Here is a 14,774-nt window from a genome sequence, read left to right as displayed (position 1 = left end):
TTCCCTGCTAATGATCTTCTAGACTCTATTATTAATACCTTTACTACCACTCTGCTGGACATTACAGTTAATTACTTCAGAACAAGGAGGTTACGTTGTCTAGGAAATTCCAATAAGTTTATCCTTGTCTAAGAAACCCCCACTGGTTTAGAAGGCTGCATATGGAATATCCTCCCGATACAGCAAACGTTGAAACACATCTGACTTTGAAAAATTCTGCCTTCCCATAGGATTTGGGGACCAAAAATTTGAAGATTTCAGTCCTTCTCTTAAAGGCATTTCATGGCCAAGATGAATATTTTATCTTCCGGCAGCAGGAAGAAAGTTTACAGGTCTGATAAAGTCTGTGGCGCACCGTGGCTTGTCTGAAACAGTTCAGCTCCAGTATGAAGATGTTTGTTTGCAAGGGGAATGTGAATTTTTCATACCTCATTTCAGAACAAAAATCAAGTCCCGCAGCTGGGCACCTCATTGATTTTTATTTCAACTACAAAATGCACTTTTTTCCTTGTTTTTCCTAAGAAAAAAGTATTTTTTCTTAAAACAATTTAAAAAAAATATTTACGTAAGAAATCCCTCAATAAAAAATGTCTATTTTATTTAGCTTTTTGGAGACACTTTTTGAAATTTTATAATTTTTACTATTAAATCACTTCATCCACAAACATGAATGTTTGATTCACGTCAAGGATCAATTCTGGACTGTAAATCTAAGTAGTGTTTCAGATGCAAAACAAAATTATTTGGTTTATTGACCCTGCAATTAGCACCAAACTAAAGAAAGCTGGAAGTGTATTACTTATCATTGTGAAACAAAGATAATCTGTGTGTAACTTGATGATTTATTTGCAATTTTAAATGTCTAGGCAGAGCATCAATCAGCTTTTTTATTTTAAAACCTCTGAAACAGAGGGGCCGAGTGCCTTGCTAACAGGATGTTGCATGAAGGAGTTCAAAAGAAATTATGCTTTGCTGTACAGCATGATCAGTGCAGTTTTTTTCCTCACTAAATATAATCCTAAGAGTCAAGATAAGTTGTTTTATATTGCCAATTTTATTATCATATAATAACCAGCAAGCTTTCATTTAAACTTATGTATTACATTTGTATCATAATCAGGAAAAACAGGGCCCTTCTTATTTTTCATTAAAATACACTGGCTTGCAAATCGTCCCATTAAGTTTTCCTAGCTGAGGTATACTACTCACATACTGATAAGCTTTCGTTCAGGTTCTTTTATTTCTTATGTCACCCTCCATTTTCTATTTCCAGTAAGATATAAGTAAATCCTTACAACCTGCAGAGAATTGTTTCAAAACAGTAAGAGAAATTCAATTAAAATGAAGAAAGAAGAAAGTTAAAATCAGTTTTATTTAATTGATGAATGCTTAAGATATGAAATATTTTCTATCTAACACTCCCTAGGAAGTACTGCCTAGCAACTTAATTGATTACCTCTGAAATCTAAGGAATTTAATCAGAAAAAACAGATCTTTCCCTTCCATACCTTATTTTTTCCTCAGACTGGAAAGGTGAGAGCAAACTTTCCAGTTTTAAACTACCATCCATTAATTTCTCAACTTAAAAAAAAACAGATAAGAAACTGAATCAAAGGGAATCAGATAAAAATATTCTCTCCATCCAAAAAGGACCTGTGCTGTCAAAAGCTGGTTTAACACTTGTACAAGCACTTATTCAAAATATTAAGCTAGTGATTTCCTCTAGTTCACAATAGTATGATTTTATAAGCTCTGCAGAAAATACATATTGCTTGAGTATTTTTAAATTGTTTTAATAAGCTTCAAACAGCTACTTGTAATTACATATGCTTATTCTTATTATCTGCTTTTCTATCATAGATCTGACAACCATGAATCACTGTCTGCCTTTCCAATTTTATTTTTCTTTTAATTTTAAACTATGTAACTATTGCCTACAGCTTGCAGATGTATCCATTCTTTTTAAAAGCACATCAGACCACACCCAGCTCCAAGGGCTCTGCAAGAGATGCTGCACAGCCTACTCAGTAGGAACAGGCTTGTGCTTGCTTATAAGGAGTAAAAAGCCGGAGTTATTTGACTGCAGCTGAGGGGCATGCTGATCTTTGCTACAGCCAGCTACCATTGATCTAGACTAACATATAAACTTTTCAGTAAGTCTCAGCATTTATAAGTTTTCTGCACATCTCTGATGTGTGTAGCAAATGGTCCGTTGCAAGTGTTGATGATGAGGAAGTTCTAGGTCTGAAGATCCATGCAACACAGTCAGTAATGCAGATGTACCCCAAAATGACCCAAATCCATTTTGAGTGTTTTCTCTACTAACTGAAATAATTTGCTACTTCTCCCTACCTAACAACTGCATATATCCCTCTCCTTTTTACTACAGCACAGGCATTTAAAGCCGTTCTTCTGCCAATTTCACCAGTTCCACTCATCTATGCTGTGCATTCACACCACTGACGTTCCTGCCTGCTGGAGGGAGACAACCAAAAATTCCTGTGTTCCTGTGAAATACTGTTATACAACTGTACTGATCTGGGCTGGGATAGAGCTAGTTTTCTCCATAGTAGCTAGTATGGGGCTGTGTTTTGGATTTGTCCTGAGAACAGCGTTGATAACCCAAGGATGTTTTAGTCACTGCTGAGCAGTGCTCACACAGAGTCCAGGCTTTTCTGCTTCTCACAGCACCGCACCAGTGAGTGGGCTGGGGGTGCACAAGAAGCTGGGAGGGGACACAGCTGATCCCAACTGACCAGAGGGATATCTCATACCATATGACGTCATGCTCAGCACTAAAAGAAGTGGGGGACATTTGGAGTGATGGCATTTGCCTTCCCAAATAAGTGTTAGATATGACAGAGCCCTGATTTCCTGGAGATGGCTGAACACATACCTGCTTATACTTGTGCGCACAGCTTTTGCTTTACCCACTAAACTGTTTTTATCTCAACCCATGAGTTTTCTCACTTCTGCCCTTCCGATTCTCTGCCCATCCCACTAGGAGTAAGCCAGTGGCTGTACGGGGCTGAGCTGCCGCCTGGGATTAAAACATAGGAACAACCAAACTTACTCTATGAAGGTAACAGATGTATAAACACCGTGTATTCCTTACCAACGTCCTTGAAAGTGCATTATTCACTACAATTAAAGACCACCTTCCTTTCAGTAATTTATTTTTCCTTAGAAACATAATTAAAGCACATAATTAAATTACTAGCAGTTACCTGACAGTCAGATGATGGAGCTAACAGGTTCAGATCCTATGACAGGGTAACCAAAACAGCTATTACCAACACTGTCCCATCCTTGACAACTAGCTTTGGCTCTAACAAGAGAGCATTTTTTTCAATTTTAAATTATTCAGTAGAGAAAGTTGTTTGTTATCTACTTTCTTAAGCATCAGAACTAGCAGCCAATATCCCTAATATTAGTCTTAATCAAAGATCCCACCCAGGCCAACTTTTAGACAGAGTGCAGTAGAGACCAAATTTAACAGAAACAAATGGAAATACAAGTCATTGACAATAGCTGGACAAGCATTGACAATAGCCATGGCTGTAGTCAACTGTTGGGAGTTAAATTCTCTGTCTGATCATACACTCAAGTTTTCCCTCCTATGTTCTAAAATTACAGATTTGATAGGAAAATAATAGTCTAATATCTGCACACAAAGCTTAAAATCACAAAATCACTTTGGTAGGACATCAGGTGTCTGAAATACATTTAGGAGCAAAAATCCAAATATTCACATTTATAAGGAAAAGCCTGGGTTTTGCTTTCAGGTATCTGTTAAATACAAGACAAATTTATTTCAATTACACTTTCTGGGTTTTGAGCAGGGGGTTGTTTGCTTTTTGGTTTGTTCGGGGGTTTTTTGTGGGTATTTTGTTGTGTGCATTTTGGTTTAGGGTTTCTTTAGGTTTTTTGGTTGGTTGGTTTTTGTTGCCTTTTTTTTTTTTTTAAAGCAGGGTCAATCTAGAGCAAAGAAATAGCATACCAACTTCAGCAGCTCATCAACCATAGCATCATGGAACTAAACCAAAAATAAATCTCATGTGGCAGTTTCTATAATTACCACTCATTTTTATTACATGTCAATCTTTAGAGTCGTGCAGTAAACAAAAACATTCAAATGTGTTCAGTTACATTTTCTAAATATTATTTTTTTTTATTTGATCTTCAAGTAAAATTGTGGACCTACTGTGCTGCAGTCTGGCATGCTATTTTTCCTGTGTGACTGCACAAAACTGCCAAACATAAATGCCAAGAACTAAAACCATGTATCAGATCAATCCACTATATAAGGTGTAGGGTTTTTTGAATACTGATGGCTTACCAGGTAAAGAGAAATAAAATTATGCTCTTTAATAAATACAGTTTATTCTTTCTCCTGTAAAAGAACTCGTCTGTAAGAGAGCAGCAATAGCAAAACATGATTTATGGGAAATTTTTATTAAATCTTATCTGTACAGGAGAAGTACTACAAATAACAAAACACTACCATGCAATGTACATACCAGGAAGAAGGCTGCATGTGCACACTATTAATATTTCAAGAGACATAATAAGCTAAGTTACAGGAAAAAAAAAATCAGTTGGATTAATTTCCTGATCCAACTGACTGACTAACAAGAAAAACTAAGGTCAGCACAAAAGAAACAGTAGAAATACACAACTGAGTGGGAAAAAGAAGCAGGAGAGGGAAAAATCTCCCCTTTTACCAATATTGGGGGTTTATAATCCTTCCACCCAAAAGGCTATGTTCAAGTCCTGGAGACAGATTATTTTTTTTATCAATTGCTTTAAATTTAAAGATAGCATATGCATTTAGTCTGTTGCTACTAACAGTTGCATGCCTCAATTTATATCTTATATAACCTTAGAAGGATTAAACTATAAACCAAGGGGCTTTCAGAATAAAGATCTTGAGACAAATTGCACATAGTGAGTTAGAAAATTTGAAGGCAGTCAGCCAGCACTGGTTTCAAGACTTACAACAATTTCTCTCCAGAGGCTTATATCCTCAAGAAAGATTTCACAGAGAATCTGTACCTGAAAGCACACCTTACAGACTCAGTACTGTGTGGAATGATACCAGACAACAATCTTGCGCACACAGAGAATCAAAAACCAGACCTTACAGTCTGAAGGATGTCTCTAAAGATATCTATGGTTGTTAACTTTAGCTATAAAACAAAAAAAAAAATAAAAAAAAAAAAAAAATAAAAAAAAATTCCACCAAAACATCAACAAACCAAGCAAAAAAATAAAAAAGTTTAAAATTAATGTCTCACCAGTCTGTTATAATAGCTATTCTTCACTTCTTGGTAAGAGGTCATATTACCTAGCACTACATTCAGTCATCTAAACATAGGCATCTGCTGCCACTTGAGATTAATGTCCTAGGGCAACCTGCCTGGTCTTAGACTGACATCCAGAAGGGCACACAATTTCTCCAGTGTGCTGTGCCATATCTGCCAGGTCCCTGTACATGTCCAGCACAGCCCAGGACATCTCAAATAGCACTTGTTACCTATGTTTAAGCAACAGAATTAAAGCCCCGAAGTCTTAAACAAGGATGGCGGCGCAGGAGGCAGGCCAGGGAGCAGGGAGGTCCTCCTCTTAATCAAGACCTGAGGTTTCTGGACACTAAATACATTTCTTTAATGTTACCAAAATTCTCAACAATCAAAGCTTTCTGTACTCCTACACAAGAGCATCCTCACTAATTTAAAAGACTCTTTCAGTTTTAATTTTGTATTAACATTTTATGTATTGTTATTTTATAGTAAGGCTGGTTCCTTCTTGTAGAAACGCTATGTCCTGCTTGCAACTATATCTTGAGAGACAGCTACAAAACTGATATGTAGATGGCAACTTAAATCTTCATTGCTGCATTCATGAGCTCTATGCTAGTAAATAGGATAATTAAAAGAAACACAATTAATGATGAATATTTTGCTTGAGGTAATGGAAAAAATTAATGCTGTAATGTGGAAGGCAGCTGAAAGTGGACTGAACTAACTCATTCTTGCCATGCTGTTTCATGACCCAAACTCACAAAAAAAAAAATCAGTTGACTTTCTCTGACAGAAAACATGCTATTGACGTTGGCTTTGCAACAGTCACTCCTGGGCATCAATTAATTATTTTTTAACTAATGCCTGGGGATGACAATTCTTCCTGTACGAGAAGAAACTGCAATTTTTTTCTGAGCAGAAGAAAGGCTTCAGCTGCTTACAAGCAATGGCAATGAACTAAGATGGCTTTTATCCTTTTATGAAATCATACACATTGAAAGGAAGCTCCAGAGGCCACCTAGTCAAGCCTTGCTCAGGGGAGGTCTGGTTAGTGCAGGCTTTGGGCCATCGAGTTCTGAATATCTTCAAAGACAGAAATTCTACAACTACTGTAAATAACCTGGTCCAGTGTTTTATCACCCTCAAGTTTAAAAGCTTTTCTTACATGGGTTTGGAATGTCCCAGGCTGAAATTTGTGTCCAAAGCCTCTCATCCTTCCCACCATACACAATGAAAAGCCTGGCTCTAGTCAACTCTACACTGCCCACAGCAATTCATTTTCCCTGTGGTGTTCTTGCCTAAAGGCTGAAGAAATACATCCTAACATGAGAAGCGTTCCAGCCCCCAACCATCCTGGTATCCCTCTGTTGTGCTTGCTCCAGTACGTCAGTGCCTTCCTTGTACTGGGTAGCCCAGACTGGCCACAGTACTCCCACTGCAGCCTCACAAGTGCTTAAGTGGAGGAGAGGGGGGAACCACACCCCTTATCTTCTGGCTCCATATTTGTTCATACAGTTCTGTAGGCTGACAGCCTTCTTCGCTAACAAGGGCACACAGCTAACTTATGTTCAATCTGGTGTCTATCAGGACCCTCCAGCTCTTTTCTACAGCACTACTGCCTAGCCAGTCACTGCCCAACCTGTCCTGTTACACAGGGTTATTATTGTCTCCCAGGTGCAGGACTTGCATTTGCCTTAGCTGAATGTCATGAGGATCCTGTCAGCCTGCCAAAGTCCCTCTGAATAGCCTTGCCTTCCAGTGTATCAACTACTTTGCCCAATTTGGTAGCATCCGTAAACGTACTGGGAATACTCTCTATACCACCATCCAGGTTGATAAAGAAAACATTAAACAGTATTGTCCCCAGTATCAAGATCCATCATGGGTAACTGAGTGCCAGCTGAACTTCGTACTGTAGAGTAATACCCATTTGAGGTCAATAGCCACTTTATCACCCACTTACATGGTCTGTATCTTAGCAGTTTGGCTACATGGATATTAATGGAGATCATATCGAAACCCTTTTAAAAGTCAATATACAATATGAAAATTCAAGGTAATAAAAAAATACATTTAAACTTTACACCTGAAAAACACTATTACTGATACACCAGAACCAAATAGTTGCCACTTCTGTTAACACACTTCTTTACTATGCCATATGGAATGAAGCACAGATCATGCAGAAAATACTAGAATTTCTCCAGTAAAAAAATCAGCATTGCTGATTCCCATGCATGTAACTCAGTACCGTAGCTTCCTCACTGCAAAGCCACTGCAAGTCATGCTAAGGTTCCCTCTATTGATGTTTAGGTCCAATGTAATTCTCATTATCAGCTTTTGTGACTAGCAGTTTATGAACAAAGACAGCAAATATGTATTAAGTATATATAACCACAGAGGTTTTCTTTTCTCCCTATTTTAGCTATTCTGCAAACCAGTAAGTATCAGTAAAATAATTTCTAGCAGTTTGCCTTTAAAAATCATTTCATACACTTAAAATTACTGGAGTGAGGATTAAGAAAATTTGTGGGAAGAGTCTTGGCATTTTCCTTTTTCATTGTAGGAATATGCTACTTTAAAAATACTACTACATAAGCAGAAGTACTTTCCAAACACTTAGTCTGAATAGAAGATCGCTCACTCTGGAAAATAGTGGCCCCAACTACATTGTCCAGGAGAACATTAGATACCCAAGCTCTCACAACAAATAGAACGACCTGGCAAACAGCCCTTTATGAACTAAAAGCAAATGAAAACTTTGTGCTGAAAAATAAATTTTATTTTACCATTCACTTTTAAAAATAAAAGTCCTTAAGAAGCAAGCCAGTATGTTGGCTTAACATGAAAGGACAATTTATTAAAAGGAACAGTTGTAGTTTATTTCAGCACTCCTAATATTTGCAGATTACATCATCATCAGGGACCTGAAGCATCTGTCAGGTCTGGACAAGGGTTCAAACAACCAGGACACATGGGGGAGATTGCCTGACACTGACAAGGCAAAGTTTAGCTGGAGAGCTCAAATCTAGAACTGGGAATAACTGACTAAGCCGTAGGACACTAAAGAAAATAATGTGTCTGGAGAGCATAGTGAAATACAAAATATATGAGCAAACAAAATGTTGTCAACAATTTACAACTCATTTTGGAACTACTAAAACAAGTGTCATTACACCGGGAAGCAACTACTGTATCTCAAAGCCTCAGAGCACTAAAGTTCTAATTAAATGCTACACTGTAAGTAGTGTGTAGACAAATAAAAATCCAGTAAAGAAAGTTACAGGGTGTTTTTAATAATTTGCGTTACTGACGAAGCTACAGGTGTATTTTAGTATAAAATTATCATTGTGAAGAGGGCAAAAAAACTAACAAAAAAACAACTGAATATATACTGGAGATAAAAGAAGCAGCAAAACCAGCTTAGGCATTAAACAAATATGTACTTAAGGAAATTTGTGCAAGTTACTTCTCTAGAGGTTTTAAGAACAGAAGAGTCAAGCAGCTGCCAAGGATAGTCCATCTACACACAACACTATGTGAAGGAAGTACTAGGTGATCTCCTGAGATCCATTCCAACCAAACAAATCTATGACTCCATAAAGAGCCAAACAATTATACAGACATCTGCAAATTGTCTGCTATTAAAGAAAAATACAAACCCAACATTGCATTGAGCAATGGGCAATTTATATTAATAAAATTCTCACCCTGTGTTCAGGATCTAAATAAATTATTTGACGAGTTCAAAAAGTTGAGTCCTTAAGGGTACTGATTCATGTGAAGAATGGACAGAATTAGGAAAATACCTCATTATTGTAATTTAATCCATGGGCAGAAGCAGCATAATTTTATTCAGACAAACCTTTAATCTAAACATGTATGCTAAAGGATAAAATTCTCATTTTTGCTTTGTTAAGACAGAGGACAAACTTACATGGTGTAGCACTTTCTAATCCACATACTGGAAGTCCATACCCACAAAGTACAGTCTCTGCTACTGTCATCTACTATCACGAACCACTGAAATTTCCATTGCCAGTCTATTTTCACTAAATGCAAGGGGTTTTTACTTATATATTTAAAGATTTATGCTCTTTCAATAAGTAACTGGTTTAACTCACTCTGGTCAAATTCAATTTTCCAACACATTTCAGTTATTTTTTTTAAAGCAAGAGCCCTAAAATGTGATTGTGTGCAGTGGTTTCATAACACATAAGGAGTGTTTCACCAATAGTATGTAGTCCAAATAAGTACAAAAAAATGGTATCAAGAGGATATACTCTAACTGGAGGGAGCTGGCAGGAATCCCTAATGATTAAGTTATGTAAGACTCAGCATTTGATTTGCCTTCTTTGGAAAGCAACTCCTTCAAACAAGAAAAGTGCTTGCTTCTACCGTAAAGATACCAAACTCTTTCAAAGGGGCAGAAATGAAGCAAGACTGGAGATGTCTTAGACTCTTCAATGATTATTAATCATTTTATGCACTGAATTGGCTATTTTTTATATTAAAAAAAAAAATCACCTGAAGGTGACAAAACATTAGACAATACTGAGTTACTACTACATCATTGTATTTGTTCTGCAATGATGGATGACCCACAATCAACAAACATGAAAACTTGCAGAAGGCCCGAAAGGGAAACATTCAATTACATTACAGCAGGTTTAAAACTTTAGTAACTGCAGTTCACAAGATGTAAATCTGGTTTTACAACAATGTATTTGCTTTGGTTTTATTTTTTAATTGCAGTAAGTAGTCACAAGAGGTCACCACACTAAAATGTAAAGAAAAAAAAAAAAAACAAATAAATTGTAAGCTAGAGAAAATACGATGTATCATTCTGATTAAAAGGAACTGGTTTCACTTATGTAGGTATTTTTGGCTTAAAAGCCACAACCATAATATAAAACATATAAACCATTTATTAGAAATTTGGTCTCTCTTGCTTTGTTTTAAATTAAATATTCTGCAGTGTATTAGGACAAGTGGCAGCCAAACGCAATCCAAAGCACTGCAAAGTTCACTGTGCAACAGAATTGCTTGACTTTGTCCCACCATACTATTTAAACTAATTTTTCTGTCTCTGTTACATCTTGCAATAAAGTTGGAATGATTAACAACTCATTTTACTTTTCCATCTTTATATGAAATATTGAGGCAGTTCACAACAGCACCATTATTGTCTAGTCCTGAGAACTATAGTGATTAATAGAGTCCTAAAATAAATAAATATGATAATTTCAGATTTGTACAATTCATTTTAATTAGGTTTAAAATAATATTCTGGGGAAAAAATAATCTAAAATGTAGAAAACTGAAATCAACTACATCCTTTTTGTCTTAAAATTGGGCCAACACCTGTCTGTCATTTATATGAACCCAATCTTGTTGAACAAAACATATTCTAATGGAGTATGTAAATTAAAGGAAACTAAGTCTAGTGATTTTTTTCTCTTACATTTATACTGATATGTGGTATCTCCATGCAAATAAAATAAATATTCTGAGTCAAAAACCACAATAATTAAGATGGTAACCACTATATGGAAAACTTCGACAACTCTATATGTTGTCCCAAACCAAGCCTATACAGATATCTACTATTGCTTAGCACATGACACCTAAACAACTGTTTAATGAGGAACCTGGGGCTTTTTGGTTTGCTTGTCTGGTGTTTTCCAGTGGGGCAGAGGGGTGGGGTGTGGAGAGGACTGTTGAATTTGTTTGTTTTTAACTGGAAACTTTTCCGTCACCAGCTTAGATCATTTTGAAGGCTTTTATCCTTGTATACTATAATCTTAAAATCCATAGTAAGTTATTAATTGTTCTTGATTTACATTAAGGGCCAAGAAGTGGAAGAAGAAATAAAAAAAAAAAAAAAACAACAAAAAACCCCAAACAACTTAGGTAGGTGGGCAGAAAAAGAAAAACCACCTTCATAAATCTGAAACAAATAATATTATTGTAAGCCCAAAACCATACAGCTTTTACATTTGTTGACTCTTCTAGACTAGCTAGGAGGTAGCAATGGTAAATCAAGCGCTGCACTGGTAACTAATGAAGTTAAACACAGTCACATGCCACATATTCTAATAATTTAAACAATTAATTGGTTTCTTCTTTCTCCTCTCCTCCCTCTCAGCTACCAGGACTAACATCATCAAGGAATTTTAACAGAAGACTCTCTCAACATAAACACAATCCACAAAATGCGTATTTATTAAATTCTAGTAAAGAGAACTCTGCAACTACATAGATTTAAAATATCAAGCCATATTGCCATGTATTTCATCCCAGCTACTACCACTATCTCAAAATATTAGCACATATTCTTCAAAGTTAACTTTTCACGTTTTGACTCATGCCAACAGAAAGCTGACAAGAATGGCAACATTATACCTGAAAAGTCCAGATTTGCAACAGTAATTACATCACTACAGTAATTTGAACTTTGTTTAAACTTGGTCCCAAGAGCTACCTTTACCTTTGGGAATATTGCAACACTTCCCAGTTCCTCTAGCTGTGCTATCCAATTGCATCCCAACTCAACATCAAGATGAGTCAAACACAAAGCATCCCCCAGATTTTCTGAGGAAAAAAACCAACTGGACAAACAGGCCAGACAGAACCTGTGGGAAACTCCACCTGTCTCCCAACACAAAAGATCGGTAACCAGAACCTCAGGACACACCAAAGCATACTGTTGAAAATAACTCTAGAAGGTCCAAAAGTTTTTTGGACTTAAGTTTGATCCTTGCTTAGTTTCAAAAATCCACTCACCCATGAGTTTCAGAAAGCAGCTACCAAAATGAAGATGAAACATTGCTAGTTCAGATGATTTACTTTGACTACATACCTGCAATAGGTCTCCTTCATCAAAACGAAGCATTTCTATTATGCCATCCGACTGGATGAAAGCTGCCAAGAAAGACAAAAAAAATAAGTTACTTAACATCAAAACATATTGCTATTAAATGAAAAAGAGCAAATTAAACATCTAAAATGTGCTGTACCTCATTTTGTAGAGAGAACTATGACAAACCAAAATAACAATGCAAAGTCTAATGAAATACCAAACACAAATCTGTGATCCTAATTATCTTTCAAGAGCTTCAATTCCAAGATGTTCGTATTAATTAGTAGCACACTTCTCAAATCAATCTTTTGGCATAAAAACACTCAACTGAAAAGTGAACAACTTCTTCTAGGTTCCCTAAAAAGACTGGCTGTACCAAGCTAAATCAGTACTTTAATTAATATGACTGACTGGGTACCTAAACAATTGAGTTTAATGCATCTAAGCCCACAAAGAATTCCAACACAAACAGAATTTCAGTTTCATTTATACACCTAAAATCTTAACTGTACATCTGGAAAGCATCGTTCATACTGTTCCCTAATCCTCAACACGGCAACAACTCTCTCCATCTTGACAGTAACATAATAAAATTTGAAACAGTTTAGGAGTGTTTGCACCATATGACTAAACTTGATGAAAAGTTCATGCCTCAGTCACATATAGAATCTGCAAATTTAGCATTCCTCCTCTACTCGTTTCCTCTAAATGTTTGGTCAGGCAATTGCTCTTCAATTCCTCTCAAAATGTAGGGATTGCTACTTTCTTTTAAAGACAAAGAAATAAGGGCATTGCCCTTCCTGTAAAATACAATAATGTGTACAAGTATGAACATGAGTGAAAGAGGAAAGAAAAGTTCAAACAGGTCTAAATTTTACTCCCCAAAAGACTAATCACACACACCAAAAAAAGCACATCTTTAGGATAAAATATACTAACAGCCTTAAACTAGAAAACTGTATTTAAAAACCCTATAAATAACTCCTCCCCTACCCCAGGACCTTTTTCCATGACTGCCTTTACCGTTCAGCTAGATGAAGTTGAGAGAGCACAAACACACCCCTCTTTCCGCAAAGAGGAACAACTTCAACACGAAGAAGCTAAAGATTTCCCAGCATATAGAAGCATAGCAGGTACTTCTGAAAGATAGAATTTGAATCCCAGTCTGAAAAAGGAGATTTAAACCTACATCTCCCACTTTGAAGGTCAGTGTTCTAATAAGAACAATTATTATAAGGTCACCAACATTGCCACTTGTCTCTATGATATCTTAAAAGAAAACGTGACATTACTTTTTGAAAGCAAAAATAAGAAAAAAAGCACTCTTGGCAGTCAGGAGTAAAGGTACCTACTACACAGAGGAACACTAACATATATTTGTCCCATGCATTTCCTCACTGGCTGCTTTAGTGATACCACACTCAGCACCCAAAATCCAATTTGCTGCTTAACATATCACTGTTTGCACATGGCATTCTGCATCCCTGACTCCCCCATATTTTTATACCTTCTCCTAAAAGGTACAAACTCAACAACCTTGCTTTCATATGAAAAAAAAGTAAAAGTCAACATAAAGCAAAGATTGCTGCTGTCATCTCCAAAAGTCTCTTTTGGTATGCAAAAAAAAAATAACCAAGAAAACAAAAACACAATTATACAATTACTTTCCAAGCTACCATACACCTCAGAATTCTAACATTTAGTGACACAGTCTGAGAAAGCAGCCCAGCTTGTGGAAATGTGAAAAATCACCATAAAGGGGAAGGTGGGGCTCAGATTACAAACAATATACATGTCCTGCAATATTAACAGTGGCATGAACAGTATTAGTCAGTCATGTCAGCAATATCTTAGAATATTTTTGTGTATTTATTGTTGTTACTTTAATGATTTTCAAAACAAACAAGTCATTCTTAATACAAGAATCAGGGGTTTGGTCAATCACTTATACTGAAGAACTATACAGAACATAGGATAAGAGATTAAAAAAACAAAACCAAACAGCATTTAAACAGCTGTTATGAGATCAAGTCCTACAGCTAATGCAGATCTGGACTTTTAAAACTTTAATTACTGGAGTAGGCCTATCAGTTTAAAGTTTAATCCTAGAAACAAAGAACAAGTAAATTCTTGTCAATTTAACCGGCAATACATTCAAGTATAGGGACATGGATTTGATGGAAGGACCACTTGCTGGATAAGGAATTGGCTAGACGGCCGCACTCAAAGAGTTGTGGTCAATGGCTCAATGTCCAAGTGGAGACCGGTGACAAGTGGTGTTCCGCAGGGGTCGGTCCTGGGACCAGTGTTGTTTAACATCTTTGTTGGAGACATGGACAGTGGGATGGAATGCACCCTCAGCAAGTTTGCCAATGACACCAAGCTGTGTGGTGGACACGCTGGAGTGAAGGGATGCCATCCAGAGGGACCATGACAGGCTTCAGAGGTGGGCCAATGCAAACCTCATGAAATTTAACAAGGCCAAGTGCAAGGTCCTGCACGTGGGTCGAGGCAATCCCAAACACAAATACAGGCTGGGTGAAGAGTGGATAGAGAGCAGCCCTGAGGAGAAAGACTTGGGGGTATTGGTGGATGAGAAGCTCAACATG

At 36.7% G+C, this 14,774-nt stretch overlaps 1 protein-coding gene across 1 annotated transcript in view; it reads right to left on the bottom strand.

The window, feature by feature from the left end:
- The window catches only part of TMEM131 (transmembrane protein 131), a gene marked incomplete at its 3' end in the record, with an annotated part of 69,978 nt that extends 57,752 nt beyond the window's left edge, over positions 1-12,226 (bottom strand). The window contains exon 1 of the mRNA XM_010084399.1: positions 12,166-12,226. Within this exon, the coding sequence (XP_010082701.1) occupies positions 12,166-12,198 (33 nt within the window). The remainder of the gene's footprint in view (positions 1-12,165) is intronic.
- Between the last annotated feature and the right edge of the window lie 2,548 nt (positions 12,227-14,774).

The sequence above is a fragment of the Pterocles gutturalis genome, unplaced genomic scaffold (genome assembly GCF_000699245.1).
Source record: "Pterocles gutturalis isolate BGI_N339 unplaced genomic scaffold, ASM69924v1 scaffold6836, whole genome shotgun sequence".
NCBI lineage: Eukaryota > Metazoa > Chordata > Aves > Pterocliformes > Pteroclidae > Pterocles > Pterocles gutturalis.
Note: the sequence above shows the minus strand (reverse complement) of the source record. Positions and strands in the feature narration are given on the sequence as shown.